This window comes from Ctenopharyngodon idella, chromosome 17 (assembly GCF_019924925.1).
Source record: "Ctenopharyngodon idella isolate HZGC_01 chromosome 17, HZGC01, whole genome shotgun sequence".
NCBI lineage: Eukaryota > Metazoa > Chordata > Actinopteri > Cypriniformes > Xenocyprididae > Ctenopharyngodon > Ctenopharyngodon idella.
Window position 1 is genome coordinate 14,826,201 of NC_067236.1, and position 20,956 is coordinate 14,847,156.

Sequence of the window (20,956 nt, forward strand, 5' to 3'; positions counted from 1 at the left end):
AATTTCTAATTTCTGTGGCAAAGATCTGAAAAACACTAATTAACTACATTAAATGCCTAAATTCAAGCACAGCTAACTACACTAGGTGTACACATAAACATATTAGGGCTATTCTGTGACAATATATTAGGTAACGTGCAACAATATCAAGCCATTGTTTTTCCAATTAATAACTGTACAACTGTAACATTTAAACCACATGTCTAAATTGACATAATAATAGCTTACTCTTGTCCTTTGAGAACATTACATACCAGGTAGCCTAACTTTTGCCTTAATGCCTTAGCACTGTGGTTTTATTGAACACTATAAAACCGTGTAACAAATTTAAGAAAAAAACTAAATGCCAAAAAAAATCATGTTGTTTGGGTGTCAGGGGATTAAGATACTAAGCCTAATTTCAAAATCGTTTAACATTTAATGGTAATGGAGAATTGTCATAGAAAGTTTTCTCATTTAAGTGCATTGTTCCAAAATGTGAGAAAAAAACTAAAGTTTGACTTTTAACACCTTTAGGATGATCCACAACTGGAGAAAGATCATCATTCCACATGAGGATTCGTCTGTGAACGCTTTCCTTCCCCAAAACAAACCTTACCTCTTCAGATATGCGTGTGAGAGTGGAATGGTAAAATGATGAGCTCTAATGAGCAGACTGAGGAAAGGGTGAGCAGAGGCTTTATCCAGCGTTCAGTGTTGACAGCACCGCTAATCCTCGCCACCTGCTCAAACACACAGGCCTCCATAAACAACAGCAGCGGTCCGCGTTCACACTCACCCTGAGTCAGCCGTTCCCGCGGGAGTCTGGCGCGTTCCCGTCTCTCAACGGTTATCGCTGCCCTCCGCTTCCCGCGCTCACTCGCTACGAGCAAACGCTAATCGCCATGCAAAACAAATAGTTCTCAAATGTTTGGAAAAGGCCGCGCTGTTTGCACCAGGGCCTAACAAAATAATTTTTACAAGCTATCCAGTTGTGATTAGGGCTGAGAGAATTGAATTTCCCTGGCAGTGATCATATTCATATTAGCCTAATTAATAGTGCTGTTTAACTTTGCCTGTTTACCATTGTAGAAACGGCACACTGTGGTGGAAACAGCAGCTCAGTTCAGCTCTGAAGCGTTTCTATCTCTCTCGGCCTTTCCTGGCCGTGACGACCGCACACATCTTAAACACTGCTGGGTGGTTAAGCTTTGCAGTTTTCTCCCATTTTGTCTTTTAAGTCGCGGGAATAATTTTCCTCCTTTGGGAAGATATTACCCTAAACCTTCATGGTTAAGAATACACGATGAGTCCTTGAGAAGAGTCTTTTTTCAAAGACCTATTGAGTCTGTTCTAAGAAGAATATATAAATATATAAAACTCGTGTACTTTATTGATTCTAGCTATTTAGTTCTAGTTCTTAAAAATAAAGGTTTTAAAACAAGGTTTTCACAGTGATGTATGAGAAGAACCAATTTTGGTTCCCCAAAGAACTTTTCAGTGACTAGTTCTTAAAGGAACCAAATTTCTTCTTAAAGGGGTGGTTGATCATGATTTCACTTTTTAAACTTTAGTTAGTGTAATGTTGCTTTTAGAGCATAAACAACATCTGCAAAGTTACGATGCTCAAAGTTCAAAGCAAAGGGAGATATTTTCTTTTAAAGAATTCTCAAGACTAAAACAAATGACTGGTAGTTACTACAACGAGCTTCTTCCTGGGTTAGTGACATCACTAACCCTAAAATTTACATAAACCCTGCGCCCGAGAACACGCGACAAAGGGGTGAGGCCATACACGAAATGCAATAGCATGTCATAAAAGCAAGATGACAATATAAGTTATAACCATAAACTAAACTAAACTATACCTGTTCTATCTTCATGCAGCATATATTCTCTGGCTCTGTAGGATCTTACAACAGTTCCCACACGAGCGATTTATAAATTATCATGACATAATATGCTAATCAATGACTTTAAGATAGTTAACTCCACATCAGCTACATAAATTAATCAACTAACCATTCAGAAACGTCTTGTTACATTCTACAAGTTGTCACTTATTCTTCTTGAGTCTCTCCATCATTGTCCGACTCCGGTTTGAACATAAAAGGCTGAACAGTTTCTGACATTTTAAGTGAGTCTGCATCAGGGTTGGCAGGTTTTCACAACAAAACCCATGCAATTGCTAGTCAAAACTAGCCTAAAACCAGCCCAATCGTGTTCCAGGGGGGTCCCACAGTGAAAATTGCATTTTAGGGCGTAAAATCCGAGTTTTCCAGGGGCTAAATATCATGTTATTTCGGGTCGCTTCAACCCGCGGACATGAAAAACAACCCGCGGCAACAGTTTAAAAGTAGCCTAATTCTGTGGGAAAACCACAGACTTGGCAACGCTGGTCTGCATGAAGTAATCAGCGCTGCTAACATGAGCTCTTGAAACTCCGCCCTCTTCTTGAGAGCAGCAGCTCATTTGCATTTAAAGGGACACACACAAAAACAGAGCGTTTTTGCTCACCCTCAAAAAGTGACAAATTGAACATGCTATAAAAAATAATCTGTGTGGTATTTTGAGCTAAAACTTCACATACACACTCTGGGGACATCAGAGACTTATTTTACATCTTGTAAAAATGGCATTATATGACCCCTTTAATGTGAAGAACATTTTAATAATATAAAGAACCCTTTGTGCAACAGAAAGTTTCCATGGATGTTAAAGGTTCTTCATGGAACCATCGATGCCAATAAAGAAACTTTATTTTTAAGAGTGCACGTTTTTCACTTGGCACTATAAATAAAGGTTCTACCTATGGAAACTTTTCATTCCCCAAAAGATTCTTTATAGTGAAAAAGGTTCTTTAGATTAGTAAAATGTTCTTCAACTGAAAGATTCTTTGGGGAACCCAAAATGTTTATTCAATGGTGAGTGTAGGTGAATGTAGCATAACAATAACAATATTAACATGAAATATGAGATATTACAATGAAATCCTAATTTCATTTCATGTCATTTTCAATATTTTCATTACTCTGTTAACCATGAATGTGTGAACACTCCCTGACAGTATCTCTGTATAGAATGTGTTGTTAGCCATATTTTTGTAAATCATGTTTTTATTTAAAATAGAGAAACAGAGGAAAAATATTTCTATAAAAAGACTATTTGATTACCAATTAAGACAATATTTCCAGAAAACATGTCTGGAAGAATTTGATTGAGGAGTTAAAAAAAAAAAAGAAGAAGAAGAAGAATAGAGAAAAATCAAGAAGAAACACCAATAAAATGTCATAATAAACGGCTAGTTTTTCATTTGAGAAATTAGTGCATCGCACCTGTGGGACACTGCAAAAATGGCAACATTTGCTAAAACCAAAGTAGTGAAATTATTTAAAATTCACCCTTATGCTCACTTGATCATAATACTGTTTTTTTTTTTTTTTTTCTTCTAACCTTTAACATTTTTAGTTTAATAATAGTTTGGATTATATTTTATCCAATAAATAAACACATGATCAGGACAGAAATAGGGCTTTGAGGCCACCCTCAATAAAACATCTCATTGTTTCACACTTTTTATTTTTGGAAATAACTGATTATAATGAGCAGCTTGTACAGATGAATCAGCTCATATGTAGCATCATTCTGACATAAATTCAGGTTTGAAATCAGTACAGTATAACAGAATCATCTAATCCTTTCTAACAGTCTAACACCTAGGTCATGCCTAGAGGTCACAGATCTAGACCCCTGCCTCTTCAACAGAGGTTAAGGGTTAGTTCAACTAGTCATATGACATTACTGCATTCAACACATCCCTGTCAGATGAAAGTCTCTTGGATTAATGGTTTGTGGTACTAGTGGTAACTCCCGCATTTCTGACCACTGAGCTTCAGAATATCCATACAGATGTCAGAATACAAAAAGCAAAGAAAGAATCAGAGCAAAAACCCAACACCATGTGACCTGAGCCCTTTGAATCTTCATACAACTCTCAAAGCTGTTTGCCTCATATTGTGCTGTGCACCAATCATTTCTTTATTAATTACGGTAATGCTATACGAGTATGCAAATATTACTTTGATTTTAGTGAGCAGCAGGTTGTTAGCACAGATGCAATAATTATCATTTACATCTCAGAAATATTGTATTTCATGTATGAAGTTATTATTTTAGCATTGAGCACACTGGAAAAGGTCAGCTTTGGAAGTCTGCATGTAAATCAGACAGAAATTAAATGGCAATCTAATGTAAATTTAATCCTAAAACTAAATGAGTTCATGCACTCGTGTTTAAAACAATTTAAATTGTATTTGTAAGAGTATGAAATGAATTTAGGAAGTGAAATGAACATTTGTACAACACCTGCATTGTTCAGCTCAAAACAGTAATGTCATCTTCGTGAAGCCCTATGTGTGCACAAGAGCCTGAGTGAAATGAGTTGGACAAACTCATTGATCCAGAGCAGCGTGCTGAACCGCCCCTTTCATCCCAGAAGAGCCACAGAGGATGGATTTGGCACAATCAAAATAAAAAGCAAATAAAAAAGGAGTCTCTTAACCACTCAAGTCAATTCAAGTGGTCCACCTCAGTTCATCTCCATTAGAAGCCAAAAACACAGGGAAAATATACCAAACATCCTTTTACTCTTATCCTTTTGAAATTTTTAAAATCATATTATAAACAAAATATTAGCAAATCTGAGATGAAACACTATGCTCGCATTAAAACGTGCATGTAGAACAAATCGGGTTAACTTAAAACGGAGCAACCTTGGAAGTGTTGAGCTTTGAAACAGTTGCTCTTTTGTTCTTTAAACACAAAGTTTAATTTCCACACTGAATTATTAACAAAGACAGTTCAAAAGCCACTTAAGATTGGCCACTTGTGTTTCTCGCAGCTCAGTATGGTAGGCTGTGCAGTAATTGGGCAGCCTTGCCAGTCATTAGCTGAAATGCCGGCCCAGTCGGGAAGAGCGATAGTCTACTCTCAGCTGAACGAAAGCGTGGAGGAGGTTCCTGTCAAGGTTGGTCAACTGCTCTCCAGAGCACACCTGCTTGAGGTTGTCCGGGGCAACAACCAGGAGGTTACACAGAGCATGAAGCGTGTCAAAGAGCTGGAGCACGAGAGGAACCTGTGGAGGGTTTTGATGCAGTCATTGTTAGTCTACTGTTTTAGTGCATGCCTTATATAAATTAAAAATTAAAAATGGTTTGATTTATCTTAATAATGTTATAATGAAAATCAATCACAATGCTGTTCTATATCATCACACACAATTAATAACTTTCGTGCTGAGGTGTAGGCACAGTTTCTATCTTTGTTGACTATTTCCTATTGAAGCAAGAAGTTTAGTTTTAGTTGCGTCACTGTCATGAACTATTATTTGCTACTCGCTGGTTGGTTGAAGGGGAAAGAAAATATTAGATTTCCCTCATTATTAGGTATTTTGATTTTTTTAATTGACAGTTTTTTTTAAAACACAAAAAAATACAAATTGAATATTGTTGACTAATTTGATTACACTTTTAGCTACCAATTGTATGGATACTGATATTCTGGCTTATGACAAAAATACACTACCGGTCAAAAGTTTTAGAAAGAAGTCTCTTATGCGCACCAAGGCTGCATTAATTTGAACAAAAATATAGTAAAAACTGTAATACTGTGAAATAGTATTGCAATTTGAAAGAAATGCGTTCTATTTTAATATATTTTAAGAATGTAATTTATTCCTGTGATGTCAAAGCTGAATTTTCAGCATCATTACTCCAGTCTTCAGTGTCACATGATCCTTCAGAAATCATTCTAATATGCTAATTTGCTGCTCAAGAAACATTTCTTATCATCAACGTTGTGTTGCTTAATATTTTTCGTGATACACGGATATTGAAAAGTTCTGATTTAAAGAAATGTTATTCTCTAGAACTTTCTGTTCAAAGAATCCTGCAAAAAACATGCTTTGCACAAAAATATTAAGCAGCAAAAAGCGATTTAAATATTGATAATAACAAAAAGTTTCTTGAGCAGCAAATCAGCATATTAGAAAGATTTCTGAAGGATCATGTGACACTGAAGACTGGAGTAATGCCATCACAGGAATAAATTACATTTAAAAATAGGTAACACTTCACAATAAGGTTCGTTAGTTAAACATTAGTTAATGTATTAACTAACATAAACTAACCATGAGCAATACATTTGTTACTGTATTTACTAATCTTTGTTAATGTTAGTTAATGAAAATACAGTTGTTCATTGTTTGTTCATGTTAGTTCACAGTGCATTGACTAATGTTAACAAGATTTTAATAATGTATTAGTAAATGTTGAAATTAACATTAACAAAGATTAATAAATGTTGTATAAGTGCAGTTCATTATTAGTTCATGTTAACTAATGAACCTTATTGTAAAGTGTTACCTAATAATACTTGGTTAGCATAAGAGACTTTTTTCAAAACAATAATACATTTTAATGATTGCCAATAAACAGACAAATGGCTGACATTCTAAAATTTATATTTATTCATTTAGCAGCATTTAGTATACATCTTTACTATTTTGTTAAAGAAAAATGGTTGAGGTTTTACCATATTTGATGAGCCCTCTATGTTTGTGTGATGTTTGCACTGATCAATGTTTATATGTGAATAAAAGCCTAAATTAAACATTCATCATATAAAGTGATCGTGTGTCTTTAGAAGACTTTGACTAAACTGCTTGATTCATATGGATTACTTTCCCAACGTCTTTATAAACTTTTCGAAGTGTCAAAGTTTAGGAAGAATGTACTTTCAAAGGAGGAACAGAAATCTCTCAGGGGTCATTAAAAATATCTTCATTTGTGTTTTGAAGATGAACAAAAGTCTAATGGGTCCGCGATGACATGAGGGTTAGTAATTGCGACAGAATTTTCATTTTTGGGTGAACTATCCCTTTAAGGCATTATAAAATAAAATCTACATAATGCCATGAGGTGGCAAAAATAAGACCTTTGACCTCTCCTTACCCTGAAATCTTTGGCGGAGCGGCGGTATTCTGCTACATCACAGATGGCTAGCATGCCACCCATGGAGCTGTAGCTGAACTGCTGCAGGTGCTCATGGATCAGCCGGTGGAACCGCACACCCAGCTCGGTCAAAACCGTGTCCACATTCTTACCATCCATGGACCTCCGCACACGTTCCACCTGCTTGCTCACATAGGCACACACCTTTGAGCATGCCTTGAAGAAAGAGCACAGGACAAACGACATATTAAACACAGTAGAATCGGGCTGAATATGCCTGCTGCTACTAATAAAAATCTTTTCACTGCACTGACAGAACAATTATTAAACAGTACATCATTTTAATATCTTACTGTAGTGTACTGTATCATGACATTGTTCTCGTCTTCTGGCTTGAAGTCAGTTTTCTTCTGTTCAGTCGCCAGGATCTGCTTCATCTGGCCTATCATGCAATTTAGTGTCCTAAAAACAAGGAAACATTACAAAAGGTCACAGAAATTGCATTTAATGGCAATGATGAAGTCAAAGATTGGTTTTGATTAAGAAAAAAAAAAGTTTTCAGAGTTTTGAACCAACCGATCAATCCCGGTGTCCAGCTTCACCTCCATCTGTTCGATCACCTCTTTCTTCTTGTGCAGGCACTCCGTCAACTTAGGAGAGGAGCTACAGGGGTTAGAGTTCAAACAGATGTCACAGGAAAGTCACCAGTCAGCGGTTGCAGAGTCAGAAGCTAGTGAAACAAAGTCGGACAAACTCACCTAATAAGAGGCATAAGATGATCGTTAAACTGCTTATCAAAGAGGTGAAAGATTGTGTTGGCCTGCTGAACCACATCCAAAAAGTAGAGGTTGGCATTTTTGGCATCTGCAGATGGGATAGCTGTGAAAGACAGATAAGAGAGCATTGTCACTTCAGATTCATTCATTTACACACAAATGTGTTTGATTAGTCTCAAAACTAATGCTGCCTTCAAGTCATGCAGGAATTTTGCACTAAAAAGCCTTCTGTCTTTGTCAAGAAGTAAAGGGAAAAAGCTCAGCAAGTCCATTTTAATTTAAGTCCAAATACATTTAAACCAAGGTTATGATAGTTTTAGCATATTTTAATTGAGTTTGTATTAGGTTTTGATTTTAATTTCACTCCAATTTAGATTAGTTTTTGTTTTGTTGTTAAAGTTCATTATTAGTTGTAGTTTTTAGTTTTAGATCTAATGAAAATTAGATCTTTGCTAATTTTAGTTTAATTATAATCTTAATTACTTTTTAATATTAAGGTATAAAAGGAGAATGAGGGAAAATATACATTTGTGTAATGGATCGTATACAATATCTAGACTTCCCAAATTTATAAATAACATAGTTTCCATTATTTTTAATACATTTCTACAGTATGGCCTCATCTTATCATTTGAATAAGAATTTATTTAAAGAATTTATGAATAAGAATTAAAACTTATTTCAGACTGATTCAATATTAATTAATTCAGACAATCTTGTGAACTGGTTTGACCATTTTATTGAAAAAGAACCACCCGAACAAAACTATTTTTGCATACAAATACACATCACTGTGGCTTTCAAGCAAGTTTAACTCTATACACGAGCAATATCTATCCAATTAAATATTTTAGAGCAGAACATAACTACAAAATGCATATCCACAAAAGAAATTTTAATGACTTTTCAATGATTTTTCAATATTTTAATAATTTCCATTACTCTTTCAGGCCTAAAAAACATAATTTTAAAGTTCCTTGATAGTTGGGTTTTCTCCATGATGGCGGTGGTTCTCACACTGTTGTTGCTAACACAAACGTCAATAGGCCTGTGTATTATCGTCCTCTAGTGGCATCGTTATGTTACAGTAGAAGCTAGGTTTAAGGACAAAACAGACTAAGCAAAACTAAAAATTAAATAATTATTTTAGTTCTTCATAGTCATGAGCATTTATGTTAGTTTAATTTTTTTATTTCAGTTAAAAAATGTTTTAATTTAGTCTTCAGTTTAGTTTACAAAAATAACTTTGATTTGAACAAACCTATAATTACAATTTCTAAACTCACAAGTAGAATTTAAATAGCATAAACTCTGCATGAAGGCAGCTACACAAGAGTACGAATGAGTAACACTGTGGAGGTCAGGCACTGAATGAAAATTGTTGCTCACATACTGTGCAATATAATATATCACCCAGTGTTGGGGAGTAGCTAACTACAAGTAGCAACACTACTAACTACATTTTTCAGTAGCTTGGCAGTAGCTCAGTTGCTTTTTAAAAAAAATGTAGCTTTTCCAGTAGCAAACTACTTTTTCAGCAAGTATCGGTGTAGTGCAACCAAAAGCTACAATATATTTTGCGTTCTGACGACCCTGCAATGCACTGAAGCAGCGCAGCATCATCATCTTAATATTAGATCATGAACTAAAATTGTGCATCACCACCATCTATTGTTATGTCACACATCTTGTAACTTTACAGTTCACTGAGAAGAGATCATCTGATGATTATGTAGGCTAAAGGACGTACAGGAGTGCATTGATATTTCACGTAGAAGACTTCAAGCACATGCAGGTGAATAATAGCCTTTTTAAATTGATTCATTATCCTGCTTTATTGCACTCTATGTCAAAAGTCTATATCTGATTTAATTACAATGATGACCTGCCATAGTTTCTGTCCTGCTACAGTTTTGTAATGACACAACAATAATGTTGTGTTTTATGCCATTGCTTTGGCAAAGCATCTGTCAATCGAACAGAAAACTAAATTTCAGAGCGAAGTGCACTGCGTTCATGCAAGCAGCTCATGATTCACGCCTCAGAGCAGCTCCGTTCACAGATCCATCACTACATGTGCTGTGAGTTTAATGTGCATTTTTGACTCCTGTATATTTAAGTTGCATACATTTTGTTCTTACATTGATGTTACATTTGTAGCAATTTTGCACTTTGACAGTCAGTTTGAGATATATATTTGAGTATTGTGTGTATCTTTGGATAGTTCACAAAGTTAAACAATACTCTGAGATCATAATTGTATTGCATTATGTTGTTTTAAACCCCAAATCTTTTACTTAAAACATTCTTCATTAACAAATATTCAGTTTTTTGTAATATACAATGTCACTGTTTAAAAAAAAAAAAAAAAAAGTGCACTGCATTAAAAAAAAAATAAAAAAAATAAATCAATCAATCAAAGTAGCTTCAAAGTAGCAAGCTACTTTTTGATAGTAACTTGTAGTGTAGCTAACAAATTTTCAGAATGGTAGCTTGACTGTATCTTAACTACTTTAACTTATGAGTAGCTTGTAGCTTGTCAAACTACAGTTTTAGAGTAGCACTGATATCAACTGTTCCATGTCTTAGATGGAGTTTGCCATACCTGACAGCCCAATCTCAAGAGCGTAGTCTATATGGTCCACACACAGGTACTCCACCAAAAGCAGAAAGATGGAGAAGGCATTCTTTGGTAGATCTGCTGGGTCCGACAACTGCAACAAAGACAGAAAATGGATCTATAATGCTAATGTTTATGGCCCACAACTTCCAACACTGAAAAAAGACATTTGATTTTGACATTTTAAAATTCAGATCTTTTGTAACAAATCACTGCTGAAAATTCATATACCTTGTTGCATCTCTCAAAGGCATGCCGGGTTTCCTGTAGCAGGTTGACTACAACCTCTTGTGAGAGGAAAGTCTCTCCATGTGTGTCAATACTAGGTCCCAGAGGCAGGTTAGTGCGTTGTCTGATCCTCTCTTTTAGCTCCTGGATACTGTCAAAATGAGGAGAAGAAATGGAAGGAAAGGTAAGAGCTATATTTTTCAACATAGTTTTGCAAAAAGAATGGAAAGAAAAAACAAACCAACAGTTCCTCACCTTCCAGTGCCTACAGGGCGTTTTTGGTGGTTCTTAGAGTCGTAATAGCGCTGAAGAATCATGCCACTGCGGTTTTGAAGATATTGTCGCTCCATGTCTATGTAGCTCTCCAGGTAAGAGGAGAAGATATTCTTTATCAGCTTAGATAGAAATGTGTGCTTGTCTGAGCCCAAGTTAAAGTCTGTGAGTTTAGCAGCCAGTGCCGTTGTCCTAAAAAAAAAAAAAAAAAAAGGGGTTATATAAACTGGTGTTCAGTAAAGCACATGAATTTAACAAACATGTGAGACTTTAAAACATTTCAGAAAAAAAAAAGAAAACCAGGTCTGATAAGAGCAAAGTGAACAATTATAGTAATTAAATAATAATAACGAATAACTAATTGATACCGTGTATAGAGGTCATAGAGGTTCTTGAGGTATTGCTCCACATCAGAGTTGCGGGTCTCATCTAGTTTTTCTTTGACATGAGCCTGAAATCATAAAAGGGACAATTTGAGTCAATTTGGTTATTTAAAAATTATATTGACCAACAGAAAGTCTATTTCTGGGTATGTAATATATTTACATAAACTAATCTGACAGGTGAATAGAGGCAATTTGTATAACAAAAGAACCGGTAGCTTTGACAACACAAATACTAAGTTGATACTGAAATGTTAAAAAAAAATCTGATATGTCAAAATAGATCTGTGTGTTACAAAAGTTTTTGCCTTGGTACCAAAATTAGTACAGAAAATTGTGGAATTTTACTGGTACAGACTACAGACATTTTATATTGTATAACAACACTCCACAGTACAATAGCAAGATGCAACTAGAGTTTTTACGTGCTCTGAAGAAAGAAAAAGGGCGTAGTACTTGCCTATGCAAAACTCACAGCTATAATGCTTAGGTATTTGAAAAAGTATTGCTAAGTGGTTACTACAGTATTCTGGGTGTAGTAGTCTGCAGTAGTGCTATATTACAGTCCCTTGGTATGGATCATTTTCATTCTTTAAGTCTACAGATTTTTTTTTATCATATCCAGGCAAAATTTGATTTGTTCATATCCCTTACACAAAGCAGCAATAGCCTTAGCAAGCAGCGCTAATAATTTGTTAATGAGTAGATGTGAGTTATGTACCTGTATCTTGTTCTCAAAGATGCTCTGAATGAGTTTGGCCATGACAGTCTCTGGACTGCAGAAGACCTCTCCAACCTGCTTATTAACCCGCTGACACAGAACAGCAATGTCTTCAAATACATCATTCCGCACATATGCTCCCTACAAACATCAAAAGACCATGGTGATATAACAAAACATTGAGCCAAAAATCAAGCTTACTATTGATGGATATAAAGAACAGAAACAGTGAAAATCCTCAAATAATACATACCTCTTGGCATTGCTTGATGTAAACATCCACACAGTGGGCATAACCCTACAACAAATAAGATAAGAAATAATAATTTTACATTATACATTTAACAAATGTCAAAAAAAAACTGGTATGATCTTGAGGGCTCTCATTGTATCTCCCAACAAACCTTAAAATGTAGCAGGACTGCTGCCACCTCACGCATGCGTCCAATTTCTCCCCTTCGCTGAGCCGCTGTGAACTCCTGGATCAACTGACGCTCAAGGTCATGATATTTACCTTTCAAGCAAACACAGGGCTTATGTTAACACTGCATATTTAGCAGATGGGTAAATAACATGGTCTTGTTTAGTTTACAGCTGCTTACTTGCTATCTTGGCCTTGACATCAGAAAATCTGAACAGGGACATAACGAGGAAAAAAGCATGGGAAAAAGTGAAGAACAGTGGAATTTAAAACAAATCTAACCAAAACATTATACATGATCAGTGAGAGAATATCACAACAAACATGTTTGAACTTTTTCTTAGATCTCAGACACAGTCAAAACAAACTTTAAATAAAAAAAGTTTTCATTTGTTTTGTCTTGGCCAATGTATTTATACATTCGCTTGCTTTGAAGTGCGTTCGGTTGCATTTTCAAATATAACCAAAAGCAAATGGGAGGATTGTTTGGAATTCTGTTTGCAATTTTTTTTTTGCAGCTGCATTGATGAAGCTATAGTTGCGCATAACATACATTTTTCAGCATTAAGCCCAAACTATACATTTTTTAAGCATAGGTTCACACAGTGCGCGTGACATAAAAAGCAAAATATGTATCTCATGGTGCGTACTGTGTATGCTCAGCGTACACAATCTCATAATTTTTTTTTGCACAATTATTTGTTATTTTATAGGTGGCAACACTGGCTCAGGCTGTTGTTTTATTGTCAAACAATACCGGAACAGTAAACACGTTGACACGTTGGCGCTTATTACTTGTGGAGAGAAACATTGCAGACACTCGACAAGGATGAAACTTTCTAGTACGCGTGCATCGATACCTTATCAAATGGAGTTAACTTTGAAAGGCAATACATTAAGCTGTATGCACATGCCTAGCATACACATTAAAAAAAGTAAATATACCTTGGCCGTTAACATGTAACCAGTGCTGTTTATATGATCTCTTGCACAGCACACCATTATTAATATGCCGTACCCCAAACTTCCAATATGGCCAAGACTCTATCTGCAGGTCGCTTACCTATCAAACGGCAGCTCCTGAGCAATCAGGTGCAACTTCTGTATGATGTCTGCAGCTTCTTTTATCTGTTTGGGATGAGAAGAGACTGTGGTGAGAGACAGAAAATGGTCACTACAGGACAGACACCTCAAAACACAAACAGAGGCCAGAGGCAGCACCCTTAAATCTGGGGATCAGCTTACGGTAAATCTGTCCCTCTCATATGTGTCCCTCGCTCTTCTCCTCCACCATGAGGATGATAAGAGTTAGCTCAGCCCTGCACACCTGAACCTCATCAGCATCAGACCTTACCCCCTGTCCTTCAGCCGCTGCCCAGCCAACACCTTACGTTAACTCATGACTATTAAGAATGGACTATGGCTAATCCCTCAGTAAATCACCTCCCATAATCTGTCCCCATAGGCAGGTAGGAGGTCTAGGCAAAAACAGGACCCTGACAAGAACCCCCCCCCTTCAAGCCCGATGGACGAGGAGAAGAAAAAGGCGATCCGAAAGGCCCTGCCGTCCACATATCCTCTGTTCCTACTCTCCTTTTCCTGCCTGCCTCAGCTAACATCATTATTGTGCTCCCGTGAGGTGGATCCATCCCTTTTCCGCTCTCCTCGCTGAGGTTTTCTAAGTATCTGTCCCCCAGCTAAGATTAGCTAAATCCCATGTAAGTGATGTAGCCGTCTCCCAGCAGTAGGGGGTTTTACCGGCGCTTGTCTCCTTGCTGCCTGGGCCTGGCCCTCCCTTTCACAGGGATTAACCCAGCCTTCGTTCCTTCCATTTCCCTTCCCTTCACCCCCCTACCCCCCCTTAGCTATTCACCGGCAGCTCCTCTCACTTCCCCTCTTTTCTCTTCTGGAGGCGTGTACGTCTTGAGAAATATTGAAAAGTCTGGCGGGTATATTCCCACATGGCTCTCTAGAAGTACGTTGGTGGCCTTATGCTAATAGCATCAGAAGACGTAAGACTTGCCACCCAGGGTTGGTCACATCATTACAGAGTAACTTGAGAGATTAACTTATAAAGTGTCATTTCCAATTAAGTTGGCGTACATCAACATCTAAGCAGGCCACATATACTATCCTCAGGCATCCATTATGTCAGTATGCATCACTGTTGTGTATGAAGAAAATTTTAGCGGCTTTGGTTGCAACAGTTGCTTCGGTTACTACTTCAACATAGACCACTGTCTAGAAAGTCCTGTTGTGGTGCAAAGTATTTAGTAGTGAATAAGTTAACGGATAAGTTGTAACTTAGTGGCAACATACGTCGCAAAGAACTTTCGCATCAGCCAAAATGGCATGATCTCCTGTACTCCAATTGATGACGACAAAGAAAGGGAAAGCACATGACATGGTGAGATGGGCACAGAGCGTTGTACAAATGTGTCAAACATAAACCAGGCTTTGGATGATTTATGGAACCACATTCTGCCATACACCCAACTTCCATTTGCAAAAGATGACACATTCATGTACAACAACGTTTTATGACTGATGCCACACATCAATAGGGTTGGGTATTGAGAATCGGGTCCAAATTTCCAAGAACCAGGAATTTGATAAGACGTGCATTTCAATTCAGCTTTACGATTACTGTGCGCACATTTTAATGTGATTGTAAACTATTTAAGTGCAAGAAGACGAGAACTTGCACACTGTTTTGTGTGCCGTCGCACACATCTGAAGCGGCGGCCACAGAGAGCCACTGTTTTGGTGCCTGTTCTGGACTCTATCCGAACCGTTTCGCACATTTCAACTGCAGAAAAGGTAGTTTCAGGCCGGAATTGACTTCTCTTTCGAGTTTCTTTGTGCTTGAATGGACCAATATGCACAAAACTACATCAAAATATCCTCGTAAACACAGCCGGATTTGTCTTAAGTAAACGTAAACAGATGAAAAAGAAAACGCATGTGTAACAGTATTTTGGATCCGTCCGTTTGGTCTTAAAGTGACCGCAGCCTAATAAACGTGCTGTCTGTCATTAATGTAAATCAAAGAACAAAAGAAAATCATTCACTGATCTTGATTAAATATATTTTGTGACTTTAATGAGGATTAATCTATATTTTATTTATGAAAAGAAAACTATGCAGTGTTATTTTACATTTGATTTCAATTTCTGTACATGAAAGGTGTTCAGTTGTATTTTTTATGATATTGCTAATTTATTTGTTCTTATTTTATTACTTGTCTTTAACCATTTAATGTTTAAAATTTATATTAGTCTAGTTGTTTTTGTTGTGGTATTTTTGTTAAAACCATAGGCAAATTTTCCTCTTGTAGGCTGCTGATTTTTGTTCACGTTACTCGGCTGCAACAGAATGGTTTTTCAAAAAGACACAAAATAAATATGTTTGATATCTAAGTGTTTATCTTTATTTTTTTATTTTACCTTATTAGAATCGAAACTAGGAATCAATAGGAATCGGAATCGCTAAGCAGAATTGGAATCGATAAATTTCAAATGATACCCAACCCTACACGTCAAGTGAATTCACTCATATCTTGTCCATGATTCTGAATGATGTAGCTACATTTGAAATGAAACTGACCTGAAACCTTTTTTTTTTTTTACACAGAAAATTAAACAATAATATATAATTTCAGCCCTCTGTATCATCTGTGATTTGAATGTGGTCCTCTTGAATTCTGAAGTTGAGTATTACTAAGCAGTCTATCTAAATCCAACCTTGTCAGGATTGTTGAAGACATCACTGCGCAGCTCTCCATCCAGGAACTCGTTGAAGTATGTCATGAGTCTCTGAGCCTCCACTGCCCTCTGTCTTGGTGTATTGACACCTTCCAGCTGATCTCCCAGATGACACACCTTGGTGGCTACATAACTGATATGCTCATCCAACTCCTGGAAGTGCTGAAAAGCTACCTTTGAAACAAGCATAACAAGAAAGTGAAGGTTATACATGTAACTGATGGTAAAGTAACACAAGGTTACCCAAATAGTTCAAAGCCCCTTGCCTTTTGACGTGTTAAAATAAATGCAAAAATGTAAGGGCCACTGACTTGGTTGCTCCTCTGCAGGTCTTGGACCTTGTGAGCAAACTCCTTGGCTTCACGGTGGCATTGCTGCTCCAACTTCTCCACCTTCCTTTGGATCCTTTCATCCAGCTGTTTTAGTTCCTCAATGTGGTTTACAAACTCTTCCAGCAACCTGGAACCAAAGACATGAGATTAAAGAGCTGCAGGCGGCAAAACACATTTTCTGACTTGTTGACAAGCATTTTAAATACTTTAAACATAGAAAAGGGGAATATTAAAATACATGTTTGTAGTATTTAATGCAAAATGGAAGCATTTTGACAATTGGTCACACACTTCTGGATCTCACTTTATGTTAAAATTTGTGTAGACAGGTTATGTGGATACTAGTTGCTAGCCAAAAGAAGGAGAATCGCTGACAAAGTAGATTTAACCAGAACTCTGGAGTACATGAAAAGTACACTAGAGTGGAGGCTTCGATGAGCGTTCCAAAGAACACTCTTTGTGTCCACAGAACACTGAAAAAGGATCCATTTCACAGTCTGATTTGCGAGATGCAGGCTTACGTCCCAAATTAGGTTAGCTTGGCTATAGCATGTAATCTGTGAGGAAATGTTATATAAAACATGACCAATCATATGAAAATGCCTGAAGCTCTGTTCCCAGATCCCGAAACCAGCTCAACGGCAGGGATCAGTATATGCTGGGCTGAGATTCATTTATCATTCATGAATACTTCTCCAAATAGACTCTGAAAAAATCTAAGAGACTGATCTCAAACTGTGAAGCGAAAAAAGCATCCAGGGAGAGCATCTTATTTGTCAAGATCACATAAGCACTTACCTCGGCAGCAAATCAGCTAATGGCCTGTTACCATAAATTGTGGTTCTTCATAAAAAGAGTCTCTCCGTGCTATGCGTGTGCGCAAATATTTAGGAAACCTCACACATACAACCAAAAGCTTCGTCAGCTGCATTTCAAAGAACTTGTAGGACAGCAAAGTCAAAAGCTCCAACTCAGCAAGTTTGGATTCTCTGGGTGGTAGCAAAACATTCTGAAGTGATGAGTATATAATCTCATATCACCGTAATTCCCTAAACGCTGCTGGCAGCTTAAGTTCTTTTTCCTCTCCATCTCTTCCCCTCAAATTTGTTCTCTTCCATCATTTGTAAGTCAATGGTTTGCCCAGCTCACAACAGCCTCTTCATGGTCGGTTATTTGAGAACTTGGTGTAAAATTTGGGGCGATGTTTCTGCTCTGGTAGTCAAAAGCACTTTTGCTGTGTCTGTGTGTGTTAAAGTAAACTACTGGTCTTTTTTATGCTTTTGTCTAAGTGAATTGACTGTTGTGATTGTGGACACTACATAATTATAAAAAAAAAATGAAGTTTGATTTCTTTCACTTTTGGGCATTTAAGTCACACTAAAAATGAATTCCATTGTATTAGAAAACAATATATCTGTGACATCTGTGGTAAAACAAGTGGCAAAGAATGGTGCTAGACCTTTTCTCTGAAGAAAAAAAAACTTTACTAATGCCACTTTACTAATTACTTTTAACCAACTGATCTCTAAATTGATTTTTATTGGATGTTTGAAGTCAGTTCCCCTGAACTTCACACAGATGTCCTAGCAGCGTAACCACAGGTGTAGTTCATCACATTAAAGGGTTAGTTCACCCAAAAATTACAATTCTGTCATCATTTACTCACCCTCATGTTCTTCCAAACCCGTAAGACTTTCATTCATCTTTGAAACACAAATGAAGATATTTTAGATGAAATCTAAGAGATTTCTGTCCCTCCATTGACAGCTACGCAACAACCATTGTCGCTTCAAAAAGTTCATAAAGAGATTGTAAAAACTAATCCATATGAATCGAACGGTTTAGTCCAAATTTTCTGAAAAGACTGGATTGGTTTATTTGATAAGCCGATTGAATATAGTCTTTTATTCATATCTAAACATTGATCAGCAAACATAAACAGAAGCCCAACTGTACTTGCTTGACACTCGAGAACAAACCTCATTGATTCTTCCGGAAGCTTAAACAATGCTGCGTAATACAGGAATGAACCTCATTGGTTCTCGTACGTCAAGCAACCATGCTTGAGCTTCTGTTTACTATATCTGATGTCCCATGATGAATGTTTATGTGTGAATACAAGCCTAAATTCAATCTGTTCATCATATAAAGTAATCATTTCTCTTCAGAAAATTTGGACTAAACCGCTCAATTCATATGGATTAGTTTTACAATCTCTTTATGAACTTTTTGAAGCATCAAAGAGGGAGTTGTGTAGCTGTGTATCAGTGGAGGAACAGAAATCTCTCAGATTTTATTAAAATATCTTCATTTGTGTTTCAAAGATGAACGAAAGTCTTACGAGTTTGGAATGACATGAGGATGAGTAAATTATGACAGAATTTTCATTTTTGGGTGAACTAACCCTTTAACTATGAACATGTTCTACCTGTTGTCCAATGTTTGACAACCAGAAAGAGACTAAATACTTCTTGCATTCATTTTGAACAATATATCTATTGTTTTATTATTTGAAACTTTTTTGGGGGTAAAATGTTTTGCTAAAAAAAAAAAAAAAAAAAATGTCTTACATTTCTTTAAAATAAATGCAACTTAGTATAATGTTTTGTTATATAATGCAACAATATTCAAACAAACTTGAAGTGTGGCTTAAGCATTTTTGGGTCACTGTATGTACAACTAGGCCCTAATTTGGGAAAAATGTAAAATTGACAAAAAATTTCAATAACTGCAGAGTTGAAAAATTAATAAAATCTAAACTGTAAGCTCAGTCAAAAGTGTATCCACATTACACATTCTTTATGATTATCCACATTTTGAATAATAGTAATCAAAACTATGGGATAAGAAAAATAAAACTGTTCCCATCCCATTCACCTCTCTCTTTCAGTCTATATAAAATAAAATTGTTAAAATCAAAAGTATCTTACATTTAAGCTTCTATAAAATGGCCAACTTTTGGCTATATTACAGCTCTGCACATTCTGGTGTTCTCTTAACCAATTTCATGATGTTCATCCATGATGTTCATCTTTTTACACAGCAGCACTGAAGGAGTTTCCATCTACACTGGCCCTCTTGTTTTCCTTTTCTATCCCAGACAACTCAAGCATTTCAAGAAGAAATCCATACATAAGCAAACATATGCTTGTCTACAAAATGAATTTCAAACATTTAAGCACAAGTCTTTAGATCAAAAGGTTTTTAATAATATGCCGAAACGTTTGACCGATGGTGCATCAATATTTTGTGACTCACTTTTTGGGGTCAAATGCCTCTGCACCTCCTTTGGAACCTCCTCCAGGTGTTCTCCATGCCAGTCTCTCAATATACTCATCAGCATCAAATGGCTCCTGGTAAAATTATGAATATAATAAAGACGAATAAGTAATGTAATAATGTAATAATGACATGCACAAATAAATAAGCTTTAATAAATAAGGATGATAATCTGGATTATTTATACAAAGATGGTTTAGAGCAACGGTTTTCAAACTGGGGTCCAAGGACCCCCAGGGAGCCACAAGGAAGTGCTGGGGGGGAAAAGTTAAAAAATAATAATAATCAAAATAAATAAAATAAAAGTGTAAAAATAAATACAAAATAAGATTAAACTAAATAAATAAATAAAAATGAATTAAAATCAATACTAAATAAAAATAGATTAAAATAATTAAATACATTTAAATAAATAATACATATAACACTACAGTACTGTAGTAAGTAAATAGATTAATGCAATATTTTTTTACAGTATAAATTAGGTCCTTATATATAAAAAAATAAACAGTAACGTTAGCTGCTTTTTTAAAATTTTGTAGAATGGGGGTCCTTGACACGAGGATAATCATATTTTGTGGTCCGTGGCATCTAAAAGATTGAATACCCCTGGTCTAGAGGATCTGAGGAGATTTTATTCATCATTTTGTATGAACAAGTCCTCTGACAACACGAACAGCTGGGTAGGGTATTTTTGTGACAGCTTGGTGTTTAGCTTCTCACTAGTGCTGCTCTACTGCCGGCATGCAGCATGTCATTATTATGTCAAAACTGAACTATGTAAAGGCATCACGCGAATGACGCACTTATATGAGCTATGGAAACAGTTTATCTGCAAGCTGTAATGCAGACCTTGACAGCTTCCGTGCCATATTTAAAAAAACAGACCTACCTCGAACAACTGAGCTGTAGTAGCCATATTTTACTGCGCCAGAAAGCAAAGGTAAGTCCGCAAATACTCCTTAAAGAGCGTCTTTCGAGACTATAATTTGCTTCTTGTTTATATCTATTCTGAAAACAGTTGCTTCCTGCATCCAGCTGCCATGACCGGGCCGGAAATAGAAATAGGGGGTGAGGATACGGCTTGAGAGTGCTTGAAAGCAGATCTGAGATCAGTTATGATATTCTACTCCGAAGTAGCTGAGAGCAGCGCAGTTTGTTACAGCTGAT

General features: G+C 36.4%; 1 protein-coding gene and 1 long non-coding RNA gene across 4 annotated transcripts in view; both read right to left on the minus strand.

The window, feature by feature from the left end:
• LOC127498354 (uncharacterized) overlaps positions 1-1,670 on the minus strand; it is a 34,652-nt gene extending 32,982 nt beyond the window's left edge. The window contains exon 1 of one of the 3 annotated variants that reach the window (XR_007925859.1): positions 779-1,670. This is a non-coding gene — a long non-coding RNA (uncharacterized LOC127498354). The other 2 variants (XR_007925857.1, XR_007925858.1) reach the window with 2 other exon arrangements.
• A 1,871-nt stretch (positions 1,671-3,541) lies between these two features.
• exoc5 (exocyst complex component 5) lies at positions 3,542-20,862 on the minus strand. Its single transcript, XM_051867607.1, has 18 exons — positions 20,679-20,862; positions 19,766-19,860; positions 16,487-16,634; positions 16,155-16,349; positions 13,475-13,539; positions 12,593-12,621; positions 12,395-12,504; positions 12,244-12,288; positions 11,991-12,131; positions 11,255-11,337; positions 10,869-11,078; positions 10,617-10,764; positions 10,371-10,479; positions 7,748-7,868; positions 7,566-7,652; positions 7,343-7,451; positions 6,990-7,205; positions 3,542-5,113 (listed from the first exon to the last, which is right to left on the minus strand). The coding sequence occupies exons 1-18, from the start codon at positions 20,703-20,705 to the stop codon at positions 4,925-4,927; spliced, it is 2,127 nt and encodes a 708-aa protein (XP_051723567.1). The 5' UTR covers positions 20,706-20,862; the 3' UTR covers positions 3,542-4,924.
• Positions 20,863-20,956: the final 94 nt, after the last annotated feature.

Coding starts and splice junctions, on each gene's coding strand:
- exoc5 (XM_051867607.1), bottom strand. CDS start 20,705: ATGGCTACTACAGCTCAGTTGTTCGAG. Junction 7,869..10,370: donor TCTTGAGATTGGGCTGTCAG/GTATGGCAAACT, acceptor TGTCTTTCACAG/CTATCCCATCTGCAGATGCC. Junction 7,452..7,565: donor CTGGACACCGGGATTGATCG/GTTGGTTCAAAA, acceptor CCTTGTTTTTAG/GACACTAAATTGCATGATAG.